The 25,910-nt window shown below is 35.6% G+C and overlaps 1 protein-coding gene across 1 annotated transcript in view; it reads left to right on the forward strand.

Annotated features, from left to right (window-relative positions):
- Positions 1–25,910, forward strand: part of LOC150080152 (sodium/potassium-transporting ATPase subunit alpha-like) — a 379,958-nt gene that overhangs the window by 280,327 nt on the left and 73,721 nt on the right. The window contains exons 15-16 of the mRNA XM_090380992.1: positions 750–851; positions 6,384–6,538. Coding sequence (XP_090237118.1) covers positions 750–851; positions 6,384–6,538 — 257 coding nt within the window. The remainder of the gene's footprint in view (positions 1–749; positions 852–6,383; positions 6,539–25,910) is intronic.

Consider the following 25,910-nt stretch of genomic DNA (forward strand, 5'->3'; position numbering starts at 1 on the left):
AAATTAATTGTTTTAAAATATTAGAAAATTTATTCCCACTTATTTCTGATTTTTCCCATCTTTTACTTTATTTCTGAATGTTGAATTACAGTATTTTTTTATTGGTGAAAAGATCATATTTCTTTAATATGAAATTTCTGTGTAATGAATTTTTTCAAGGGGATGATTGATTTTGTTATAAAGAGGTCTGACTACTTACATAAATATTAATAAAATGCTAAATAGAATAAATGCAAATAAAATGAAAATAACCAAAAAGATCGATTAATAATAGCAAAGGGCTCATGTGATACATGGTTGTCATATGACAGTAATGACTGGGTGCAATAATTAAAAAAAAAAAAACCCACAGAAGTACGATGTGAGAGTTATCTACTCACATGACTTCTGCTAGTGTTTGTGGCTTTAAGTGCTCCATATTTCCATTGCTGGCTCCACCATGAGTCTATTGTACCATTGAACCTGATATGTGCCAGATAACCATGCAAATTATTTGTTGTGATTGTTTTATTTTGCTTTTATTTGAACAATAAATGGAGTTTAATAATGATGATCAAAGTAGCCAGTACTTCAGAAATTTTCTAGGATGATAGCATGACATTTAGATAGTCGATATTCAGTCCACTATCAGAACACTGCATTTTAGAAAATTTAATATTCAGTGAAATTTTCTAATTTCAGAGACAGTGTGGATAAAATTATATATTGTTGGATTTAGTTTGCTTATTTTAATTGTTTTGTTTCAATAGGTGTGGCCATGGGCATTGCAGGTAGTGATGTGAGTAAACAAGCAGCCGATATGATCCTTTTAGATGACAACTTTGCATCAATTGTAACAGGAGTTGAAGAAGGTAAACTTAAAATTTTATTACTAAAATAATCAGTTTTTATATGGGGGCTGTTTTGATTATGGTAAATATAATATTGGCAATTCTAGTATGCTTATATGATTATTTACAATGAACAGTGACTTCTCTCCCTTTATTATCCAACGTATCATAATGCCACGGGCATCTTTGGCATGGCAATGAAACACTAGCCGTTTATAAACCACACTTAGTTATAAATAAACAATGAATACAGAAACTAATTTTACTACACAAAGTGTGGAATGATTATTAATGAAAACTATATTTAAGCCTGTGATTTTTTTTCATCTGTAAAATATATTTTTGTCTCTCTTCTGGTTTGCAATAATTTCTAAAAATAAGTATCAAACTTGAGCAAGGACAATATACTCGCAAGGAAAATAATGACTGAACAGCAAACCAGTGTGAAATTTTTGTCCTGCTGGATAAAAATACCAATAAAAACATAACTTTTGTAAAAAGCCTATGAAGAAACTGCTACACTCAAATCATCTATATTTAGATGGCATAAGCAGTTCAAAGATGGAAGAACCTGCACAGAACATGATTTTACCTTAGTATGTCCATTAACATCAGTAATTGATGCAATTAATGATACCTCATCTGATGTTGTCCTTGAAGACAGCCACATTACACTCAAAACTTGTAGAGTCTTTAGTTATTAGTTAGGAGTGCATAAATCATTTTCAAAGAACATTTAGGAATGACACTTGTTTGTTCATATTAGGCTATAGTAATTACAAAATAATTGGTGTGATAAGTTTATATCTACAGTATCTAAAAGGTAGATGCAGCAGTAGGAACTCAGAATTCTCTGTCCTTAGCATCCAAAATTAGCATTATCAAAAATACAAGAAGCAAAAACTTTTCTTTCAATGATACTAGTTACATCTTTGAGTAAATTCCTCATCTCCACACTGTGAGAACTGCAACCTAGTGGTTCCTTTATCTGCAAATTCTTAATGCATGAAGAATCACTGCTGTAGAAAACAATCATCCAATAAATCTACAAAACCCTTGCTATTGTGCGAGTGACCAACCCAAAAATACCAGTTAATATCTGGGAAGTTAAAATCCCCCATTATAAGACAATCTGATTTACTGGCCCACTCTGTTTCACTGTACAGTTGTTTGTTGTACTCATCAGAGTCATTAGACCTAATACACACTCCTACTCTCAATTTAGCTTTCCCAGTGTAGTCACCTTTACAAAAGCAAAAACCCTTTCCTTTACCCCTGATGTCACACCAAACTGACTCTGCATTGTCCACCCATGTCAACTGGATGCGCTTCCTTAGATATTATGTGTTTCTTAACTAACAGATAACCCCTACTCCCTTCCTATCCTGTCTATCCTTTCTGTACACATACTCTCCAAATTCCAATTCTGCATTCCTTATATCTGTGTGACACCATGTCTCATCCCAACAATATCTGCCTTTGATGTTTTGACCAGCACCTCAAATTCATAAAATTTATTTTCTAAACTCCTAGCATTGGTGTACATGCAAGTATACATTATCTGCTCTTACTCTTGGTTACCCTAACACAGCCTATGTGTTTACTTGTTCTGCAATGACTCCCAGCAGTTCTAGAAATGCCCAGCACCTTGTTTTTGAGTCTGCTGCTCATTACAATAGAAGCAGTGCAAGAATCACTTTCACTTCTGCCTGCGGCTACTGTTAATCTATGGTTTGCATTAGTTTGCAGTGGTCACATGCATTGGTATACATGTGACCACTGAGCTCTGCATTTTCTCTGAAGATAGTACTGACTTATGAGAATTTATTTTTATGTAAACAAGGCTAGTTTGTGATAGATGATCTGGTGAATATGAATTATTGTTAAGTCACTTTTTTTTTTTTTTTTTTTTTTCCAAAGTGCTGAGCTTGGTGTCTGTGGATATTGCCAACATTGGGAGGATAGTACCCAATGTTTGGGGCGTGGATTGATGAATATAGTAGAATTTCACTTCTTTGGAAGAAGCTAATTTTAACAAAAACACTAAAAAAAACATTGTTAGTCAGTTACACTGTCTGTTTTGCTGAGCTTAATGAGTCTTAAAATTATTAATAATATTACAATTAATTTTTCTTGCTGTTTTTAAGAGATCTGTGTTAGTAAAATACTATAGGATTACAGGGGATATAGTTTAACTTAGCAGTTCAATAAAAAAAAAAATAAAAAAATTACCCAAAACCAAATAAGATTGTACACTTTACTGCATTTGGTTTTCAATCTTGGGGAGGCCAAGATCAAGGCTGAGTACTCTACATTAACACTTGGGCTTTTATTCAACTTAGAGGCTAAGCCTTATCATAGTTCTTGGTCTTCAGGGGAGAAGAATGATCCTATGATTGAAAATTGAATGTAGTAAAGATTCCAGTTGTATATGATCTGAGCTGTTATCTTTGTAGTCATTAATATTTGTTTTTATATTCAACCCCCAAATGTCAGTTATGGTAATAAAACAAATGAGTGAATTAAACTTGGAAATAAGTAAGAAATAATGGGTATTGCAGAGAAATACATAATTTTATAATGTCTGCTGTGGTTAAAAAATACATATAAAGCTAAAAACTACAAATGTAACTGGATTATTTCTTTAAATTATATTAATTTGTTAAAAAGTTAAATTTGTTGGTTTTCATGCTTCCTTTAATATTAATACAATAAAAACTTGCTTTAGCAAACCTCAATTTAACTGACTTTGGGAACAAATAGCTTTTTGTCCTCGATCTGATTAATATTTGCTATCTTTAAAAATATTTTAACAATAAAATTTGGTTGTTGATTGGTGAAACAAACTTCCATCTGTTATTGTAGAAGTGGATAGTGCAAATAAATTCAAGAACTAGACAAATTATTTAAGGGTAATGGACAGGACGTTGGAGGGGTTTTTTGCTGATACTTTTTAAGCTTGCTTTCTTGCACCATATATGCTACTATCACCACTACTAATAATAAAAAGCAAATTTAATGGATGTTAATGAGAAGATTTGGAGTTTCTTTCATTTATTAGTTTCAGCTATTAATAAAATAGTGTGCGAAGCTTTTTTTGTTGTTATATGGCCATTGAAGTAATTTGTTGTTGAAATACTGCACCTAGCTCATGGTTTTTTTTTTTATCCCCTTCCTGGTATAACAATTTTTTATAATATAGTAACTGTAACAACTGTGCATTTCTTTCATATTTGATGGATAGTCAGCACCAGTAGACATGCCTTACCCACATAAAGTGTTTTAAGTTGAGATTTTACTGCAATGATTCTGCTTTTATTAGTTTGACACTAATTACGGTGTAAAGTTTCATTTTTATTATATTGCTTCTTTTCTTATAGCTTATGAACTAGTAAATGAAGGAAGCACTCATAATTATCGTGGGATGTTTATTGTGGTAGTGGAAGACTGTTATTGATAACAGTGAATCCTATACTAATTTCATCTGCCAATATCTGACAAATAAAGTGAAAGGTATAAAGTTCATCTGCCAATTCTGACAAATAAAGTGAAAGGTATAAATAATTACCCAAATGTGTTGCATCATAAATTCCATGACTACTTCACTTCTCCAGAAGTGTGTGTGTGTGTGTGTGTGTGTGTGTGTGTGTGTGTGTGTGTGTGTGTGTGTGTGTGTGTGTGTGTGTGCATACATGTGCACACACATATATCCATTTGTACATATATACACATTAATGGTGAGAAACAGTGCTGTCATCACACAAAAAGGCAGGGTAAACTGCCGAACATTACACAGTTCAGTGCCATGTGCTTGCACCGAACATTGCACAAACTAAATATTGTAACAGACATTTAACATTGCCCAACAGTTAGTGTTGTGTGTGTTACATTTAGCATAGGTATACGGTATCAATGTGTAACATTGGGCAGTTTACCTTAAGTGTTTTGGTGAAGATATTGCTTACCTTGTGGTGAAGATATTGCTAGACTTTGTTCTGCATGATTGTGTAACTTTGTGTATCATTTTTAGTGTGCGCGCACGCACGCGCGCACACACACACACACACACACACACACACCATTCAGAGGAAGTAGAGCATTCATGGACCCCACAAAACATAAGATTCAGATAATTATATGTTTCAGTTTGTCAGCATAGGCACTTGTGTATGGATATAGGAATGATGCTGGTATCAACAAGGAACTGTTCAGGCAAGTGGACGGTTGGTAATGATCTTGGGCGTGTTCAACTGGCACACATTGGGACCTCTGGTACGTCTAGACACATCTCTAAATAGTCCAGGTTACATGTCCATCCATCCTTGCAGACCATCTGCATCCCTTTGTGGTCATCATGCACCAGCAGGACAATGGGCCTCCCCACAGAGCGGTGGTGACTAGAATATGGTTCGAAGAGCATTCTGCAGATTTTGCCATCATGGAATGGCCTTCCTGGACATGAACTCTGTGGAGCACTTTTGGGATGCTGTGGAAAGGTCCATTCGAGCTGTGGATCCTCCACCCAGGAATGTGGCAGAATTATGGACAGCAGTGCAGCAAGCATGGAAGGAAATACCTGTGGAACTCTTTCGTGAACTAGTGGACTCAATGCCTCATTGTGGGCTTACCTATTACTAGGTAGATATCCCATGATTTCTGTCCATTCAGTGTATATACCTAGCTGCTCTTGTATCCTTTTTTATTTATTTATTCTTATACTATCACATGTGTGATGTATCATGTATATGATATTAGTCTTGGCTCACATGACTTTCCATGATTACATTATTCTTTCTAAATATTATTTTATCTAATACAGTGCTTTAGTGTGTGTGTGTGTGTGTTATTTTTATTATATTCTAAGTTTGTATTTTGCTGTAGAGTACATTCCCCATTTGTATTTAATTTTGATTTGTTTTCGTCATTAGCCTAGATTGAAAATTAGGAACCCATAACATTGATGCCAAAGTTGGTACCAGAGGTGATCCCAAATAGCTTCATGAGACCATTACATTTAATCATCCTATCAAGGCATAGCCATGAAAGTTCACAGGTGTACAAAAATCAAGTTTAATTTCAGAGTGAAAAGCGAAGTTCCCTAAATATATTTCAAAATTCCATCTGACCCTGTGGGCTGCACCCATTTTTTTTTTTTTTGCAAATTTGCTGTCAGATAATCCCTTGTTTTCTTACACACACACACACACACACAGTCCCTGATTTCCAATATTCATCATAGACTGTAAACCACAGTGAATCCACCAGCCATGCCACCACTTCCCAGAGTGAATCCGACACACCATCCTTAACAAATTTCCAGTCCTGGTCTACGTTATAAATATTTTAAACACAACTAATAACCATTTATATTAAAACAAAAGAACTATCCATTTTTTTTTTCTTTTATTTATGTTTCCCCCCCCCCATAACTTAGTTTATTTATAAATAAAATGGAATGTGGGAAACAATTTTTATCATGTGGACTATATGTAACTATTTTTGTATAGTTTTTATTAAAAGAAGTTTTAATCAATTGCATTATCTTCCATTTAGGACGTCTGATATTTGATAACTTGAAAAAATCTATTGCCTACACCCTTACCAGTAATATTCCTGAAATTTCTCCATTTCTGCTGTTCATCTTGGCTGATGTACCTTTGCCACTAGGAACTGTGACCATTTTATGTATTGACTTAGGTACTGATATGGTAAGTACAAATATTTATAATTAGCACTAAAAACAGTCTTGATTGTGGGTAGTGTACTGAATTGCTGTTTTGTATTGTATATTGAGTTTTATCTTTAAGGATTCAAATCATTTGTAATTACTTAATATTACTCATATCACTTACACTATAAAAAGTATACAAAATGGAAAACATATACTAATTAAAAATACAAAATTAAGTTTACTAATTCAAAAATAAAATTACTATGTGCTTAGCCTCAAAGCATATAGAGCATATAAAAATTCCAATAATTATGTATTATTATGAAAACTCCATTAACTTGAAATGCAGGGTATTGAAAATAATGTGCAATATCAAAAATTCCAGTAGAAATCCTGTAAACCAATTAAAACACACACACACACACACACACACACACACACACACACACACACACACACACACACACACACAGGCCATGAATTTGTTTTGAATAGGAAAAATTTTGAGCACATAGCAGGAGCTATGTCACCTTGGAAATAAATTAATTCAGTAAGTCAACGCTACTGTTGAACCACCAGAATCTAGAAAGCTTTGAATGTAACCCCTGCTGGATTTTGTGATTGTATTATAATTCTACATAAGTTAGAGGGAGCTAAAAATACTCCATTTCTGTACTGAAATTTGTATTGTAATACATATTTTACAGTGCATAGTACAGTAAAATAGTGTCCTATATCACAGAAAAATGTAATGTAAGTGTGCCTTTTTACTTTCTTTTTTGTGTTACTGTCTGTAAAAACAGTCAACCAACTGCAAGTTTCACACAGTTGCTTTGCCAAAATTGCACTGTTTCTTTAACAGTTCAATCCTAGTTCATTTACACTGTAATGTAAAAAAAAAAAAAAAAACTTGTTTGTGTTTTGAATCCTCAGTTGTCTGGCCCACTTTATACAGCAAATATTATGAAAAATCCAAAATATACCAGTAAAATGGATATAAACATAGGTGTTGCTTATATAAACAAATGGTGACACTACTAACAACTTGGAAGTACTAACTGGAGAGAACCAAACTCTGATGTGCTATTTGAATGAGTGGCAAAACCAAGAAGTAGATTTGCCAATTCAAGTAGCCTGTAAGATCTTAATGGTTCAGTTGTGTCTTGGCTTGTCTTATGGCTTACAGATTTTGATTGTTCTAAGTAAATGTGATGGTCTTACAGTATGCTCATGCTAGAAAAACTCTCTGTATTCATGATTCACCTCATAAATGGACTAATTTTAAACAAATAACATTACTGAAAGGCTATTCTGTTATTTGTTTCAAATATGAGATACTACTATGACAAGACTCATTGATTTCTCATTAAATAATTGGTGGTTTCAATTAGTGCATCTCTGACTTGTGAACGGTAAAACTGATTTCTCATGGGTTATTTCCATTAAGAGTTTACTATTAAATACACATAATACATTATGGGCAGTAATTGTATTAACAAAGAATCACATTAAGAAATATGTTATAAAATGTTTTATAAAAATAGTTATGTTTAAAAAATAGTACATTGTCAGGGTGCCTCATGGACACAGAAAATTGTTCTGTTGTGAGTTAATTATAAACCATCAGTATCCCAAGATATCCCTTAGTTTACTGAAAATTTAAAATTCTTAATCACTTTTGTAAATATATGAATCAATCTAGTCGTGAAATGCAGAATTTTTTTTGGCAGAAGTTCAACACACTCCCTCTTAAATTCTTACTTATATATGCCACTGTGTGCAAGCATCAGTGCTGCCAGTTTTCACAGCTGGCTTACTTATCCCATCAGTGGAGAAATGCAAATTTTTGAAAATATATATTGACATCAGCCAATAAAACTTAGAAATATTGTTATAAAATTCACTACTTTTTCCTCATATTGCAGTGTTTTTCAAATACAGTTGTATTCAGAATGTACAGTTCTATAATATTTTAATTTGAACATATACTTATAGCTTGTGCACGCTTACAAATTCATTAAAAATATGACGTAAAAAGCTTAACTCAATAGATAAACATATTTAGAGGACTTCCTGTTTACTGAACTTTTTTTTGCATTTTCCAGAAGGCCTTTGGAAGTCCTATATTTTATGGTTTTACAGAAAGTTCCAGATTTCAGTGATGTTTCTATTTTGCTATATTTTTCAAGTCAGAGTGTATAAATCTGTTGTTGATGTTTGCTTCAAAGCTGCCATAAAGATCACTGCTTATTTTGATTGCACAGCAGTTGAAAGCACTGAATTATAATGTGGTTCCGGTTTTATTTTACTATTTTGTGGTAGTGGCATCTATGTATTTACTGTGATTTCTGCCCATGTATACTTATCTAGTTTCCTAAAATGTTTAACTTAATTCTGATTATTTGCTCTTGAAAAGATATTGAAAATGTGCAGCATACTCAAGGATTCAGGTTGATTTATTTCCTCTGAGTATTGTTTTCTCCTAATGTATGTGTCAGACAAGTACTCCAGAAAGAAATCTTTTTCTCTCTCTCTTCCATTTCATGTGCAGAGAAGTTCAGAAGAACAATAGTTCGGTCATCACTGCAAGATAGCCTGTATGTATATTAGGCTATATACAATATATTTTTATTAATCAATACTAGATTATTTGAAATGCCATTTATTTCGAAGTTGCTAACATTCTTCGACCTTCAGCTCCGAACTCACAGAACTAAGTTTTTCTTCTGCTTCAGTTCTGTAGAACAACCTTCCTTCACATGTTATTTCTTGAAAATTACAATATTCAGATCTAATAATGTCAGCCAGTATCTTCTTCTTTCTTAGCCTTCAACCCATGCAAAATAATAAAAAAAAAAAATAAAAAAAAAATTGCTAGCTGTAGACTGTGACTGGCTGTGCTGTAGATAAAGAAAAAAAAGAAAGACTGTGGAAATGAACCTATAATATTTATTCATTAATTTGGAAGAAACCTCTTTTAACACTATTCTAGTGTGCTCGCTGAAAGATTTATATTAATTGTTTTCTGTACTCTTATTTCTAAATATTAGCAGGTATGTATTTCACTCATCCTACACTCAAAACCAAAATTCACATCCATAATTTATAGTAAAAAAACAAATGTGGCTGGGGCAAAAAAAAATGATTGGCTATATTTCTGGCACTCAGTCTCTATGACACTACTTACTTTCTGCTCTAGACAGCTGTAGTTCATTTTAATTACAGTTTCATTTCTGATGTTTTTACGCTCATGTTGCCTTGTGTTTCTCATTAAGGCCTATCCATGATTTTCTCTTTGGAAACTACTTATGAGAATTTTGGGAGAAAAACTATCTAATTTGCATTTATTATCTATTATAAGTAACTTAACATTTATTATCTATTATAAGTAACTTAACCTACATTGTTTCCAAAAAAAAAAAAAAAAAAGTAAATAGTTTCCACTTAGAAATGACTAACTTTAACAAGGCACTGATTTCTTATATTGTAAAGGTATGAATTTCCCCATGATTTCACTGTGTTTAATTATTTTAACTTTAGTTCAATACTAAGGTAATTTCTGCAATTTATATAAATCTTTTTTATCATCAAATTTTGATTTTCTGTTCAAAAGCATATGTAAGTAGTGCTTTTAATGAATTTAACCTGAATGCAGATATAATGTTCTAAACTTTCTAGGCTGTTTTGAGTATTGTCATTTATATCAATGTAAAAAGTTGATTTTTGCATTTAATTTCTGATTCATATCATACTTACAAAATTAACTTGTTATTAATTACATACCTGATTATTATGTCTTGTTAAACTTCTACTTCCATTTGCAGAATTCTTTCATCATTTGCGGAATCTTTTCTTTCACATTTTGGTTTAAAGGTGAACATTTTGTATTATGTATGGTTGTAAATAATATTTATTATAATTAAGGTCAAAAATACAGACAAAACTCTGGTCAAAAAGTTAATATGATCTTAACCTTTTGACCAGGGTTTCTCAATGGGGGCGACTTTTCCCCCAAGTGGGCAAAAATCGTTTTTGGGGAGCAAAAAAATCGTGGTTATTACAATGGTTTGTGGCCCACCAAAGTTCAACCCTACCTGACGACATCTTATTCCTTAATATTTAATTTCTCTCATTGCATTTTCTTTTCCCCTGAGACAACTGATTTTAACATATAGGTATATTATATTAGGAGTGAGTGAGAAATTTTGATAAAAGGAAAATAGTGGGTTTGATTTAATTCAACCACCTTTGCTTTTCATAGGCATTAAATACCTAAGTGCTTTCAGAGTTAATGTCTCTGCAATCCTTGCCATTTGCTCCTTTACAACAGCTGTGACCTTAGTGGTGCCGTAGTAGGCATGGTTTATTTATTTATTATTTTGTTTCGTTGGTCATGAGACATGGATGGGATGAGGAAATGTTTCAGTCTATTGTTTCTACTTTCTAAGCGACAATTAGTATTCATTTGTTTCATTGTGGAAGTTGTTTATTTTTGATCTACCATGCTTTTGTGAGTGACATGGGCTATGAGAGTTAAATAAGAATAGTTTATATTTTATGATTTAAATCTTTGTAGTTATTCAACCCATTAACAATGATGTCAAGTGCTGAAAAGAAAAAGTGTCAACAGTATCTGGATGAATGTTTAACTTATGGTTCTATTGAAAGCCCATTTGACTCAAGACAGCCCATGTGTCTTGTGTAATAACTTTTTCAAATGAGACTATGAAGCCAAGACTTTTAGATCACTTGAAAAGGAAACATCTTGATAAAGTTGGTAAACATATTGAAAATTTTAAAAATTTAAAACAGAATTTTTAGCAACACTGTTACTTCCTTATTTAAGAAGAACACACAAACAAATGATGATGGAATGATTGCGTTTTATAAAATTTCAGAAATAATTGCAAAAATTGGTAGTACTCATACAGTTGCTGAGACTGTTAATGACCAACATTAGAGACCAACATTATTTCTGTTGTAAATTCAACAGTGATGCATCAAAATCCTTCCAGTATTTTAAAAGCATTGCCATTGAGCAATGATTCAATTTGAAGACGAATTGATGAGATGTCAGTTAACATCATCATCATCAGCCATTTTCAATCCACTACAGGATGAAGGCCTCTCCAGCAACTTTCCAGTTCCTTCTGTTTTGAGCACTGGCCATCCATTTACTACTCAAACTCATGAATTTCATCTATCCATCTCTGCCTTTGTCTTCCAGGTTTTCTTCTAGCTCCTCTTGGGTACCATTCTGTTATTTTCTTAGTCCATCTGTCATCATGTCTTCGAGCTATGTGTCCTGCCCAAGACCATTTTAGTTCTTTAGTTTTGATAAGAATGTCCTTTACTTGAGTTTGCTGCCTAATCCATGTGTTTCTCTTCTTATCTAACAGTCTGATTCCCAATATAATTCGTTCCATTCTTCGCTGTGTAGTTCTTAGCTTCTCTTCCATTCTTTTGGTGAGTGCCCAAGTTTCACTTCCATAAGTCATGGTGGGGAGTATACATTGATTCATTATTTTACGTTTCAGACAAACTGGGATATTGCTCTTTAGTATGTGACTATATTTCCTGAATGCTATCCATCCAAAATTTATTCTGGATGGATAGTCAGTTAACATTGAATAGCAACTAATTGACAAACTAAAAAAAGAGAATTTTCTATTCAGATTGATGAATCCACAGTTACTGACAATAAGGCCCTTCTAATGCATACATTCATTATTTCGATGATGATTGTAAATTGCAAGAAGAGATGTTTGTAAAATCTATAGAAACTGGCTGTACTAGAGCATCCATTTTTGCTGCTGCTGTAAAAACATGGTTTGATGAAAAACAATTACCACTGAAAAATTTGCCATCTTGTGCCACTGATGGTGCTACCTCCATGTTTGGAAGTCAAAAATTTTACAGCCCACCTAAAGGAAGTATATCCCGAATTTCTTGAAATTCACTGCATTGAGTACCGACATCATCTGGTTGCAAAAAATATTTGTCCAGTTCTTTATCAATTTCTCCGTATAGTTATTAAAACCATCAATAAAATAGTCACATAGTGATCTGCTAGTGAAGAAATTCAAGAACTCATTGAATTAAAATGTAATGAAGAATGCAAACATAAATTTGAAAAAGGTGGAATGGCTGTGTTGTGAGGATCAAAAACAACTAAACTTCTTTATCCAACAATGTGGTCTGAAATGGCCAAAGTACTTAGTTTTCCAATGTCTTGTATGGTTGAAAGTGGTTTTAGTTCAGTAAATAAAATATTAACAAAGGAAAGAAACAGAATTGATATGTTCAAGAAGAGACATTAGAATTAAACTTACTAACATCATACCAAACATTGAACTTTTAGCTAAGAAGCATTAGGCTCAGGGATTCCATTGAATAAAAAGAATAAGTATAAAGTATTTTCTTGCTTAAAATTTCATGGGGGGGGCCGATTAGGGAAAAAAATGTTTCTATAAAACCCTTTAGGGGACGATAATTAAAAAAAGGTTGAGAAACACTGGTTTAGAATAACAATTAAGCATAGCAATTATTTAAATAATGTTACAAAGTACATTTAGAATGTGAAGCGACTTTTAAATTAATTGTTATTCAGCTGTGCTTATAGCTGAGTAGTTAAGTGCGAGTACAGCATATATGCATTTCACTTCTGTTGTTCAAGCAAATGTGACTGCTAAATATGATAATGTTCTTCACCTTTTAGATTCATCTGACCTTATGTAGCTATCTTGGAGTATATAAAGAATTTATTCATATTTTTTCTAACTATTATTAATGTACTTTCATTTGTTATATAGGACATATAAAAGAATACTGCTATTTCTGTTTTAAATATTTATTCTGTGTTGTGAAATAGAATAAAACAAATCGGGATTTATAAATAGCAGCGTGTTATTTTTGTTTGCATATCTGTTATTTCTAGTTTTTCCAGGATATTACTGGAAATTTGTCTATTACAGGTGGTTTTTTTAATCTTATGAATGTGTAAAGGGCATATTATGGGATATTCTAAATTTTTTTGAAGTGAAAAACACTTACAGGATGTTTGTGATAAAAATTTGTTGGCTAAATGCTAGCAGAGCACAATGCTCAAGTCCATTCACCACCATTAGAGACACAACAACATCCTCTGCAGCAAAGATCATTGGTCCCACAGGCAGTACCTATAGTTGGTGACTCAACTGTCAGGAAAACAGGAAATACAGCAGACTTTCGATTTATTGGGATCGGATTAACCTGGATACTTCAAGATTCCAAATTTAAAAAAAAAAAAAAAAAAAAAAATCAGTCAAACAGAAATCATAAAATTCAAGTAATAAATAGAATAGGTGTATAAACAGATGTTTTGCAAGTCGTAAATAAGTGACAAGTAGCAGCGTTATAAGTTGTCATTAGGAGATTAGTGTACCTATTACCTTGCAACCCCCACTGTTTTTTTTTTTTTTTTTTTTTGTTGTTGTTTATAAATTGCGAAAGTGATGGGCAAATGCAAGAGTTGTGCTTTCAATTAAACAAAAACTTGAAATTATTCAAAAGTTTGAAATGAAGCATCCGTTAAATCTCTAAAAAACCATTATAATGTTGGTGACCAAACCATATACGTTGTCGATTTTACATTTAAAATCGACATCGTAAAAAAATAAACAGACGCATCATATTGAACACAGGAGTAGTGCGTGCTAAGTTTTTTTTTTTTTTATCTATTGCCATACTTTTTTACATAGTTGCTGAACATTTTTCGATACAGTAAGTCCCCGACTTATGTTACGTTATTTGTATTTTTTTTATGACTGAAGATTTCAAGTGAAGGGGACACACATTTTGCCATAATGTAAAAACTCGCAGAATTCCAGCTATCTGTATTATCGCAAATGCAATTAGATCGCATTTACTACCCGTTTATAACTAATTTCACTAACAGAAAAGCCGAATAACCTGGAAAGTGCAAAATTTTTTTTTTTTTTTTTTTATTGTTTTATGGCAGTGACCTCTAGAAATGTGCTTTAGTAAAATGTGAGCTCGGGTGGAGTGATAATAGTGAGTTTTAGCCTCTTTTCATGGTGCTTGTCATGGTGCCGACTAAGAGAATAAGTGACAGCGCTACTAGTAAATCTACCAATAAAAGGAAAGCGATAGAGTTGGATCAGAAAATTAAAATAATAAGGATGCATGAAAATGGCCAAACATTAACAAGTATCGCACAGAATTCAGATTTGTTGTCAGTGGCAATGGTGAACACAATAATAAAGGAGAAAGACAGTATATGAGAAGCAGCCAGCACCAATGAAGGTCAACTATAATAACCAAGGCTACGAAATACATACAGTTTTTACAGTACAATAACAGGCGTTTTTTCTTCCTTTTATGTTTTCTTTTCTTATGTGCCACTCCGGCTACTTCACCGCTGTCCCCAGATAAATTTTTTAATTGAACTAATTAAAAATGTATAACTATTTTTCTTCATTCTTCTGAGGATATAGCAGCAATATTTTATAGTCATTCCCAAGTTACGTACAACTCAACTTACGTAGGAAGTCCTGGAACGTATCTCTTACATATGTTGAGGACTTACTGTATTTTTGGATTAACCAGGAAATTGATTATCTGGGAATATTTTTTTACCATTTATCCCGGAAAATCGAGAGTCTACTGTATATTGTGCAAACAGACAGGTGGGATAGGATGAGTACATGTCTACCAGGAGCTAAAGTTGATTATGTAGAGCCAATATCATCTTTTAAAGGTGGTGTAAATGTTGGTACTAATGATATTAAGAATAAGAAATCTGAGGATTTAAACAGCAAGTACAGAACAAAGTATGTTTGGTGCATTATAGCCTTAGTTGCTAATGTGCCAATAAAACTCAAATCAAACAGAACAATGTTGACAGAAAAAAGTCAGTTTAGGATTGAAATTGAAATTAAGTGTCTGTAATTCTGCTCAGTACACAATTAGAGCCTTGTCAATCAATCCTATCCCTGGAGAAAATAGGTAAAGCTCATGGGGTAGAAATTTTTTCAGTATGCTCTGTGCTTGTTAACATGAGAAATCGTTGAGATACAATTAAATAGAAGGGGGAGCGAGAATATTTGCTCTGATACTGAGGCAGTGTTAGGTGGTTTGGAAAACTGCTAGCCTTTGGGGGGAGGGATACACAGTAGCCACAGGCAGGTGTGAAAGTGATTCTCGTGCCGCTTCTCTTGGAACATGCAACAGCCTGGAAATCAACGTGTCGGGGGATTAAAAGACTTGATGGGAATTCTCATGAAACAAGCAAATACAGGGGGTCCTCGTTATCCAAAGATAATTGGTTACAGAAAATCCACTTAAAACGGGGACCAAATTTTTGTAATGTTATTGATGCATTCATAATAAAAAAAAAAAAAAAAAAAAAAAAATGGATTGAAGGAATGAAAAATGATTCAATTATTTTATTGGACAGTTTTATATGTTGAACAATGTAAGGTTAATTGAAGTTGCACTATTTTTCAGTTTTACAAATAAAGAATGAATCCAGAGTTAATTTATTATTATTATTTTTTTGCCATATTTTTTCACATAAAATTGTGTTGTAGCATTTAGTGATGTCTTTAACTTCACACTTAACTTGCTGCACAATAATGAAGAGGGTCATTCTCACAAAAATATTCAAGTGCTTGGATATTTTTGTGAGAATGGCTTGCTTGGTCAATTTTCTCGAGGGCTTCCTTTAGTTTTTTAATTTTCAAATCCTCATAACTACGGGGACTTGGATAGTGAATACTCGGATACCGGGGATCCTCTGAACATGTAATATATTAGTAGCCACATGGTACAAGAAAGCCTATGGCTAATGCTGCTCCAGCCAGAAAAAAAATAAATAAGAAGAAGAAAAATTTTTTTAAAAATATATAATTAATAAAAGAAAAGGAAATACACAACCTATGTTTCCCTCCTCCCATAGGTAATTATCCAGTTGACCTTTGAATTTCCCCAAACTGTCAGCCTCTACCAACAATGTAGGTAACTTATTCCAGTAATTTATAGCTCACTGACTAAAATAAAACTTCAGCAATTCAGTCTAAACATCCCCCCCCCCAACTTGAATTTATGGCCCCTAGTAGTGGAGGAAAGGAACTTGTGTGTTACAATACGGTCAGACAAGTTCTCCGAACATTGTAGACAGGTTGCAAGGAAGAGCCATCGATGATTTATCGAACATTTGCTAGTAGAGATAAGAACGCCATAATCCCAGTATTCCAAGTGTTAGACCACACTTGGAATACTGTGTTCAAGTATGGAGACCACACCTAAAGAAACACACTGAGCTTCTTGAAATGAGGAAAGACTTCAAATATGTGGGTTGCAGAGCTTGGAACCTTAGAAGACCATAAAGGCACCTTAGAGAGAGGTGCCTCCATAGCCAGGTGGGAAGGAGCAGCGGTGCATAGCACACGCTTCTTGATTAGACCAGGGTTCAAGCCTGGTCTAATCACCAGAAAGGTCAGGGAATGACCACCGCATATCCTGGAGCAATATGGCCTTAGTTGCTAATGCTCCTAAAAACCAAATAACAAACAAACAACAACAAAGCACCTTAGAGGCCAAAGTAAAATGAATGAGGACAAAATTGTCATGGTTATAAATGATTCGGAGAACTTGTCTGACCATATTGTAACATGCAAGTTCCTTTCCTCCACTACTGGCTTTAGTTTAACTTCAAGTGTATAAGTTATTTTGGGGTTACTGTTCCCCAGGTGTAATACCCCACGCTTTCCTGGATTAAAGTATAGTTGCCATTTTTCTGACCCTAGATAGACCCTGAAGTCTATCTAGGTCACTCTGAAGAAGCTCTCCTTGGCAGTGATTATTAACTACTCTTCCAATCTTTACATCATCTTCAAATTTAGATGATGTCATTTATGAAAATCAAAAACAACAGTGGTCCTAATACTGATCCTGGGGGGAACCCCACTTCCTACATCAACCCAATCTGAGGAATAACCATTTATCACAACTCTCTGCCTCCTGCCTTGAAGCCATCCTGCTATCCATCTAAGGATTTTCCCTGTGATTCCAGCCTGTTTCAGCTATAAAGTAACTGCTCGTGTGGGACTGAATCAAAAGCTTTGCTGAAATCCAAATAAACTATGTCAAAATTATTCCCTATATCCAGCTCTTGAGTGACCCTGTTAAAATAGCTAACCAAATTAGTTAAACATGGTTTTCCCTTTAAAAAACCCATGTTGAGTATCCTTCAGAATTCCATTTCTAACTAAATGATCCTGAATTCCACCCTTAATTGTTGCCTCCATGATTTTCTCCTACTACTGAAGTTAGGCTGATTGGCTGGTAATTTCTCACTTCACCCTTAGAACTGCCCTTATGTATTGGAGATACATTGGCACTTTTCCAATCCAATGGAATCACTCCTGAGTCCAGTGGTGCTCTCATAATTTGCCTCAATGGTTCAATGCACTCATTGAGGTTATAGGGTATATGCCATTCAACTCCAGGAGCCTTATTGGCCTGTCGACTCGAAAATAATCATGTGAAATTTCAATATCATTAATTAGATATTTTTCAACTTCACTCCCATAATTTTTCTTTGACCTAAAGGGTTTTTCTTATGTAAATATCAATGCAAAGTAACTGTTGAGAATTTCATTTGCAACTTCAGCTGGGGTATCTAATACTATCCCACATCCATTACATAAGGGTCCAATCTGGTTTGTCCTTCTCTTCTTTGCATTTATATATGTGAAGAATTTCTTATCCTCACTCTTTGCTAGCAATTTCTCATAATCTGCCTTTGCCAGCCTAACCTTTTCTGTGGCACTATTACAGATCACTTTGTAGCTGTTATACGCAACTAATACATTGTATATTCATACAATGTAATAAGGTTACTAAGAGTAAAAAAAGTGCATGCATACTAGTGTGTATACTAATACTAGGAGTATAGTGAACAAATTTGAAGTACTAGTTAAGTCATCAAATGAGGAAAATTATACGTATATCAGAGACAGGAAAATATAAGGAATGAGAATTCTGAATATGGAGAGTACAATGTGTACAGAAAGGACAGTCACAGGAAACAAACAAGCAGAATTTGCTGCGAAGAATGAGAATCTCATGTCGTCAGACATCCAGATACCTTACACAGATTACAAATGCATCATGTAATGTTATCAGTAGGAAAAATAGCTATCCATTTGGCAAGCAGCACAAAAGCCATAAATTGTACCAGATTAAGAATGATCACAAGTAGTGACTGTCAAGACTAAGAGGGTATAGGAAGGAAGAAGTCATACTTGCTAGATTGCAGATTGGGTATACCTAACTCATAGTTACCTACTCACGCAGAATGATCCTCCACTATGTAGCAAATGCCAAACACAGCTTGAGTAAAACACTTGTCATTGAACACCCATTATACATAAAAGAACCACAAATAGCTTTCTCTTCACATCTGTATTCCAGTAATCAACTTGCATTTCTGGGAAACCAATGAGACATTAATGATCTTTTCACATTTCCAAAAAATTATAAACAAATGTCATCTTATCTGAATTCACCCATTTAATAAAAACAAACCAAACCTGTACCAACTAAGACTGTAATAGGTGCATTATTGCCCTAGTAGCCATGGCACCAATAGCACCAAACAACAACAATGTGACCATTTATTTATTCACAGCAGCACCTTGACTCCTGATGTTCCCTACATCCAGCTCATGAGTAATTATGTCAGCATAGCATACTAATTTAGTTAAGTGTGAGTTACCCTTAACAAAGTAATGTTGTGTGTCCTTCAGAATGCCATATCTATCTAAATGTCCCTGTACTGCACTCTTAGTCATTGCGTCTAAGATTATTCCCACCACTGAAGTCAGACTAAATTGTCTGTAATTAACAATTTCACTCCTAGAACCACTTATGTATCGGCGATACATTGGCACTTCTCCAATCTAAAGATGCCCTCATAATTAACCTCAATGGTTCAATACACTCCCTTGCACTCTCCCTCAAAACTTCACGTTATATGCCATAAACTATCAACTCCCGGAGCCTTACTTGTCTTTATGCTCAAAACCTTTTCTAATAAACAGTCATCTGTAATTACGACATCACTAATTTCATATGGCTCCACTTCACTTGCACAGCCTCTTCTTAGCATGAAATGTCTTTCATCAGTAAAGACACAGGTGCAGAGTACTTGTTCAATTCATCTGCAACATCAGCTGGGTTGTCTAAGACTTTCCCTCACCTGGTGCACAAGGATCAAATCTGATTCGCTTTTATCTTCCTTGTATTCACATCACGAAAAATTCCTTGTCTCCATTCTTTGCTCTCTTGGCCATTGCTTTCTCATATGCAGCCTTTTCCTACCTGACCTTATTTGTGGTAGTATTACAGATCAACTTGTACCTGTTATAGGCTTAGCATTAGTAGAAGCATATGATGCAAGAAAGCAAGCTTATGCAGCATCAGCCAAAAAAAAAAAAATGCCCCCCTTCCCCCATTCACCCCTCCGTTCGTTCCAAATACCTGTCCAGCTCAGCCTTAAATTTATTTAGGCTGTCAACTTCCACAACAAAGGATGGAAGTCTGTTCCACCAAACAACCAACCACCCACTGGCCAAAGGCGAACTTCCGCACATCTATCCTACATCTGTATTTCCTCAATTTGAATTTATGCCCTCTCAGGTGATTATTCTGAGCAAGAGGAAGAATCCCATCAGCATTGAGCATGCTCAAACCATTCAAGGCTTTATACACCTCAGTCAGATCACCTCGCAGGTGCCTAGTCTCCAGACACTGTAATTTTCAAAACTTAAGCCTTTCTTCATAAGAGCAACCCTTTGTTCCATTCACTAATCTTGTTGTCCTTCACTGTACTCGTTCCAACAGCTCTACATCCTTCTTAAAATGAGGCCTCCAGACCTGTATACAGTACTCAAGGTGTGGCCTGACCATTGCCTTATACAAGGGGATAATCACCTCCTTATCCATGCTAAAAAAATTCCTGTATACATTAGCATTAAGCACTTTTCATCACTATAACTGCCCTACTATCTTTTTCTGCTAACTCCGCATCCATCCATTTAGGCATCCTCGTCCTACATTATTTTCTTAAAGGTATGTATGCATTCATGGCTTCTGTGAATGTCAAGAATATTGGGGCTTGTACCTCAATATTCTTGACCTCAAATGAATTAGATGGCATCACAGTGTCTTAAAGTACAGGAAGTGATCATGCAATCTTCAGTTGGAAGATGACAATAGATGTTGCAGTAGTTAAAGGTAGAAGCACAGGTTTTAACTTCAAAAGAAGGGACTTTGACAGTTTAAGGCACTATATCACATCTATGAACTGGAGGATTACATAAATCAAATATATTTGCCATCTCTTGTGATCCACCCAGTTCATAAATGCGATATAGTGCCTTAAACTGTCAGACTCCCTTCTTTTGAAGTTAAAACCTGTGCCTCTACCCTTTAATTATGGCAACATCTATTTTCATCTTCCAACTGAAAATTGCATGATCACTTCCTGACAAATAGTTCCTGTACTTTAAGCCCTGTGAATGTCATGTGAATTGTTTGAAGTCAAGAATATTCTTGCCCCTAGTACTTTCTCTAACTTGCTGGTATAGGTAATAATCATCTAGTTTATTTTAAAAAGTTTTTCTCCATGGTAAGTTTCCTTCCCACTTATTTCAATCAATCGGAGGACAGATTAATGTCACCTATAAGACCTTCACACTTGCTTACCCATTGCATCTGCATGTAAAAACTCTTGTCATATTTTTTCACAGTTTTCGATCTGTAGATTACTCACACGCCATGGTTCCTTTGCTTCCAACTAACTCGCACAACATAGGGTCTGTGCTGGCAGACATAACTTCAGACTCAGCAAAAGCTGTTTTCACACTCAAGTTGCTTTTGATAAGAAGTATGACCCCCTTCACCCTTTCTATCTTTCCTAAATACATTAGAAACTGTAGTGGAACTTGTCATCACCAATTTCTGTTAGTCCTATTATATTAGCATTAGTTGTCAATGCTCCTGACATTACTGTAGACACAGTTGCGACTAAGTAATCTTCTATAGTTTACTACCCTAATACACCGCTTGAAGTTTAGTTTTGTATCTCAAGCTTCATCTTCCCCCTCATTTGAACATGGCTACCCTCGGGGCATCTTATCAGTATTGGCTGTTCTGGCAACAAGCAATTCATGAGGTGAGCATTAGCGAGACATGTGATTCAAGAAAGCAAGTTTATACAGCATCAGCCAAAAAAAAAAAAAAAAAAAAATTCCCATTTCATCCATCCATTCACTCTAAAAGTTTGTCCAATTCTTTGAATTTATTTAAGCTATCAGCTTCCACAACAACACATGGAAATCAACTGGCTAAAGCAAATTTTCGCACATCTATTCTACAGCTGTCTTTCCTCAATTTGAATTTATGCCCCATCAGCATTGAGGCTGCTCATCCATTAAAGCCTTATACACCTCAGTCAAATCACCTCACATGTGCCTAGTCTCCAGACACTGCAATTTTTAGAACTTAAGCCTTTCTTGGTAAAAGCTTCCCTTTGTTCTCCTCACCAGTAGTGTTAGCATTAGCATTAGTAGAGGCATTTGATGCAAGAAAGCAAGCTTTTGCAGCATCAGCCAAAAAAAAAAAAAAAAAAAAGCCCACTTCCACTTCACCCCTCTGTTCGTTAAAAATACCTGTCCAGCTGAGCCTTAAATTTGTTTAGGCTATCAAACTCCACTACAAGGGATGGAAGTCTGTTCCACCAACCAACCACCCGCTGGCCAAAGGCAAATTTCCGCACGTCTATCCTACATCTGTCTTTCCTCAATTTGAATTTATGCCCTCTCAGGTGATTTTTCTGAGATAGAGGAAGAATCCCATCAGCATTGAGCATACTCAAACCATTCAAGGCTTTATACACCTCTATCAGATCACCTCGCTGGTGCCTAGTCTCCAGACACTGTAATTTGCAAAACTTAAGCCTTTCTTCGTAAGAGCACCCCTTTGTTCCATTCACTAATCTTGTTGCCCTTCTCTGTACTCGTTCCAGCAGCTCTACATCCTTCTTGAAATGAGGCCTTCAGACCTGTGTACAGTACTCTAGGTGTGGCCTGACCATTGCCTTATACAAGGGAATAATCACTTCCTTATCCCTGCTGGAAAAATTCCTGTATATCATTGACAATACTCCATGAGCTACTCTTGCTGCCCGTCTGCACTGCTCAGAGAACTTCATATCTGCCTGCACAACCACCCCCAAGTCCCTTTCATTCTCTACCACTGTCAGTGTAGTACCACAGAGTTGATACGTTGCTCTGGGGTTGCTGTTTCCCATGTGTAGTACTTTACATTTGTCAATGTTAAACTTCATTTGCCACCTCTCAGCCCATCTGCTCAACCTTTCCAGATCCTACTGCAGTAGCATAGTGTCAGTAGTGTCCTTGACAACCCTACCAACCTTTGTATCGACTGCAAACTTGGACATTTCATTTATAAATACAGAAAACAATAATGGACCCAACACTGAGCCCTGAGGGACTCCACTAATAACATTAGTCCACGATGAGCAGTGTCCATTGATTACCACTCTCTGTCTTCTCCCCCTCAACCACCCCTTTATCCATAGCAGCAATTTGCCTCCAATGTCACACTGCTCCAATTTGTGTAGCAGTCTTCCATGTGCAACAGTATCAAAAGCCTTTCTAAGATCCAAGTATATAATATCAAAGCTATTCCCTGCATCCAGTTCTTTTGTGACTGCATCATAGTATCCAATCAAATTGGTCAGGCAAGACTTCCCCTTAACAAAACCATGCTGTGTCCAAGCTATAACTGAAGTCTTGTCTAAATGATCCTGCAGTGCTTCTTTAACCAGTGCCTCCATTAATTTTCCTGGAACAGAAGTTAAGCTCACATGTCTATAATTACTTGTGTCAGCCTTTGATCCTCCTTTGTGAATTGGGGTCACATTTGCACATTTCCAGTCTATGGGTACCTCCCCTGAGTCCAAGGAAGCTCTCATAATTATGGCTAAGGGTTTGCTTACTTCCTTTGCTGCCTCCTTTAATATAACTGGATAGATCCCATCCACACCGGGTGCCTTTCTTGTGTTTATCTTCAACAGTTTCTCCTCCACCTTACTCCCAGTTATTTCAAGATTCTGTAGCTTACTGCTAGAGTTGAATACACCTCTGGCATTCCCCTCGCTGAATAACTCCTCATGTGTGAATGTTGATGCAAAATATTCATTTAGTTTGTTAGCTACCTGAGCAGGATCATCAACAGTTGACCCATCAATATCAAGTGGACCAATCTGATTCATCCCCTTCCTTCTAGAGTTTACATAAGTAAAGAACTCTTTGCTGTTTTTCTTTGCATCCCTTGCCAAGGATTTCTCGTAATCTGCCTTCGCCTGCCTAACCTCCTTTGTAACTTGGTTGCATATCAACTTGTATCTATCATAATATGTGTTAATTTGTAAGTATCCCATGCATTTTTCTTCTCTGCCATATGCCTCATTAGTTCATCTGACATCCATTTTGGCCTAAACCTTGAACAATATTTCTTAGTTGGTATGTAAAGCCTAGTAGCTTCCAAGATAAGTTCTTTGAATGCTTCCCATTTTGAATTTGCTGTTGGTAACATCATCAGTTGGTCCCACTGTATAGAATTTAAATACTGTCTCAGTCCATCGTAGTCGCCTTTACGGAAGCAATAACCCTTCCCTTTACCCCTAATGGTAGTTACCTCTTTGAGTAAATCCCACTTCAGCACACTGTGATCACTGCCACCTAGTGGTTCATTTATCTGCAGATTCTTAATGCATGAAGAATCACTGCTGATAATCAAATCAAGAGTATTACTCCCTCTAGTTGCCTCCCGAACATGCTGATGTAGAAAACAATCATCCAATAAATCCACAAAAGCCTTGCTAGTGTGTGAGTGACCAACCCACAAATTCCAGTCAATATCTGGGAAATTAAAATCCCCCATTATAAGACTCTCTGATTTACTGGCCCACTCTATTTCCCTGTACAGTTTCTTATTATACTCATCAGAGTCATTAGGCCTATAGCACACTCCTACTCTCAATTTTGATCTCCCAATGCTTATGTCACACCAAACTGACTCAACACTGCACTGTCCAGCGATGTCGACTGGCTTAACTTCCTTGGTTTTTATGTGTTTCTTAACTAATAGCATAACCCCTCCCCCCTTCCTATCCTGTCTATCCTTTCTGTAGACGTTGTACTCCCCAAATTGCAGTTCTGCATCCCTTATATCTGTGTGACACCATGTCTCTGATATCCCAACAATATCTGCCTTTGATGTTTTGAGCAATACCTCAAATTCATCAAATTTATTTACTAAACTCCTAGCATTGGTGTACACGCAAGTATACCTGCACCTGTTTCTATTCTTAGCTACCCTAACACAACCCATGTGTTTACTTGTACCGCAATGGCTCCCAGCAGTCTCTGAAATACCATGCATCTTGTTTTTCAGGCTTCTGCTCATTCTAATAGAAGCAGTGCAAGAATCTCTTTCACCTCTGCCAGTGGCTACTGTCAATCTATTGGTCTTTGTCTCCCCCCAAGCTAGCAGTTTTCCGACCCACCTAACACTGCCTCGATAGCATCAGCAAATATTCTTGCACCCTTTCTATTTAAGTGTATCCCATCCCTGTAGAAGCAATCTCTCCTGTTAACAAGTACAGTCCAGGCTGAAAAAAATTCTACCCCTTGAGCCTTGCACAATCTTTCCAGGGCCGAATTGATCGACAAGGCTCTCATCATATACTCCCTCCTATCGTGTCTGGGCAGAATTGCAGACACTTTCAAATTCAACCCTAATTCTCGGCTTTTGTTCAACAGTGACCTGTACTTGTTAAGTAATTCTGCCGGTCTCCTACTCTTAATATTATTAGTGCCAACGTGTACAACTATATCACCTTTTGTGCCCTTAAAAGATGATATTCGCTCTACAACGTCATCAACCTTTGCCCCTGGCAGACATACCCTGGTCCTGTTCCACCTATCGTTTTTACAAAGCATGTTCCCCGTTTCCCTGACAATAGAGTCACCAACAATTACTAGTTCCTTCGGGACCAGCGCATTCTGCCTTGGGGGTTGTCTCTGTGCCACGCGACGCCCAAGTGCAAGCTGTGGCGTTGATGTGGGCAGCTGAGAGCTTGATGGGCCCCTCAATTTAGTTTCTTCGAGGGCATCCACCCTGTCCTTCAAGCTCTCATATAGGCCCACAAGAAAAGTGTTTTTCTTTTCTGTACTCGTCCCAGCAGCTCTACATCCTTCCTAAAATGAGGCCTGCAGACCTGTATACAGTACTCAAGGTATGGCCTAACCATT

The sequence above is a fragment of the Mastigoproctus giganteus genome, chromosome 9, assembly GCF_048544385.1.
Source record: "Mastigoproctus giganteus isolate SK-2022 chromosome 9, ASM4854438v1, whole genome shotgun sequence".
Classification (NCBI taxonomy): Eukaryota; Metazoa; Arthropoda; class Arachnida; order Uropygi; family Thelyphonidae; genus Mastigoproctus; species Mastigoproctus giganteus.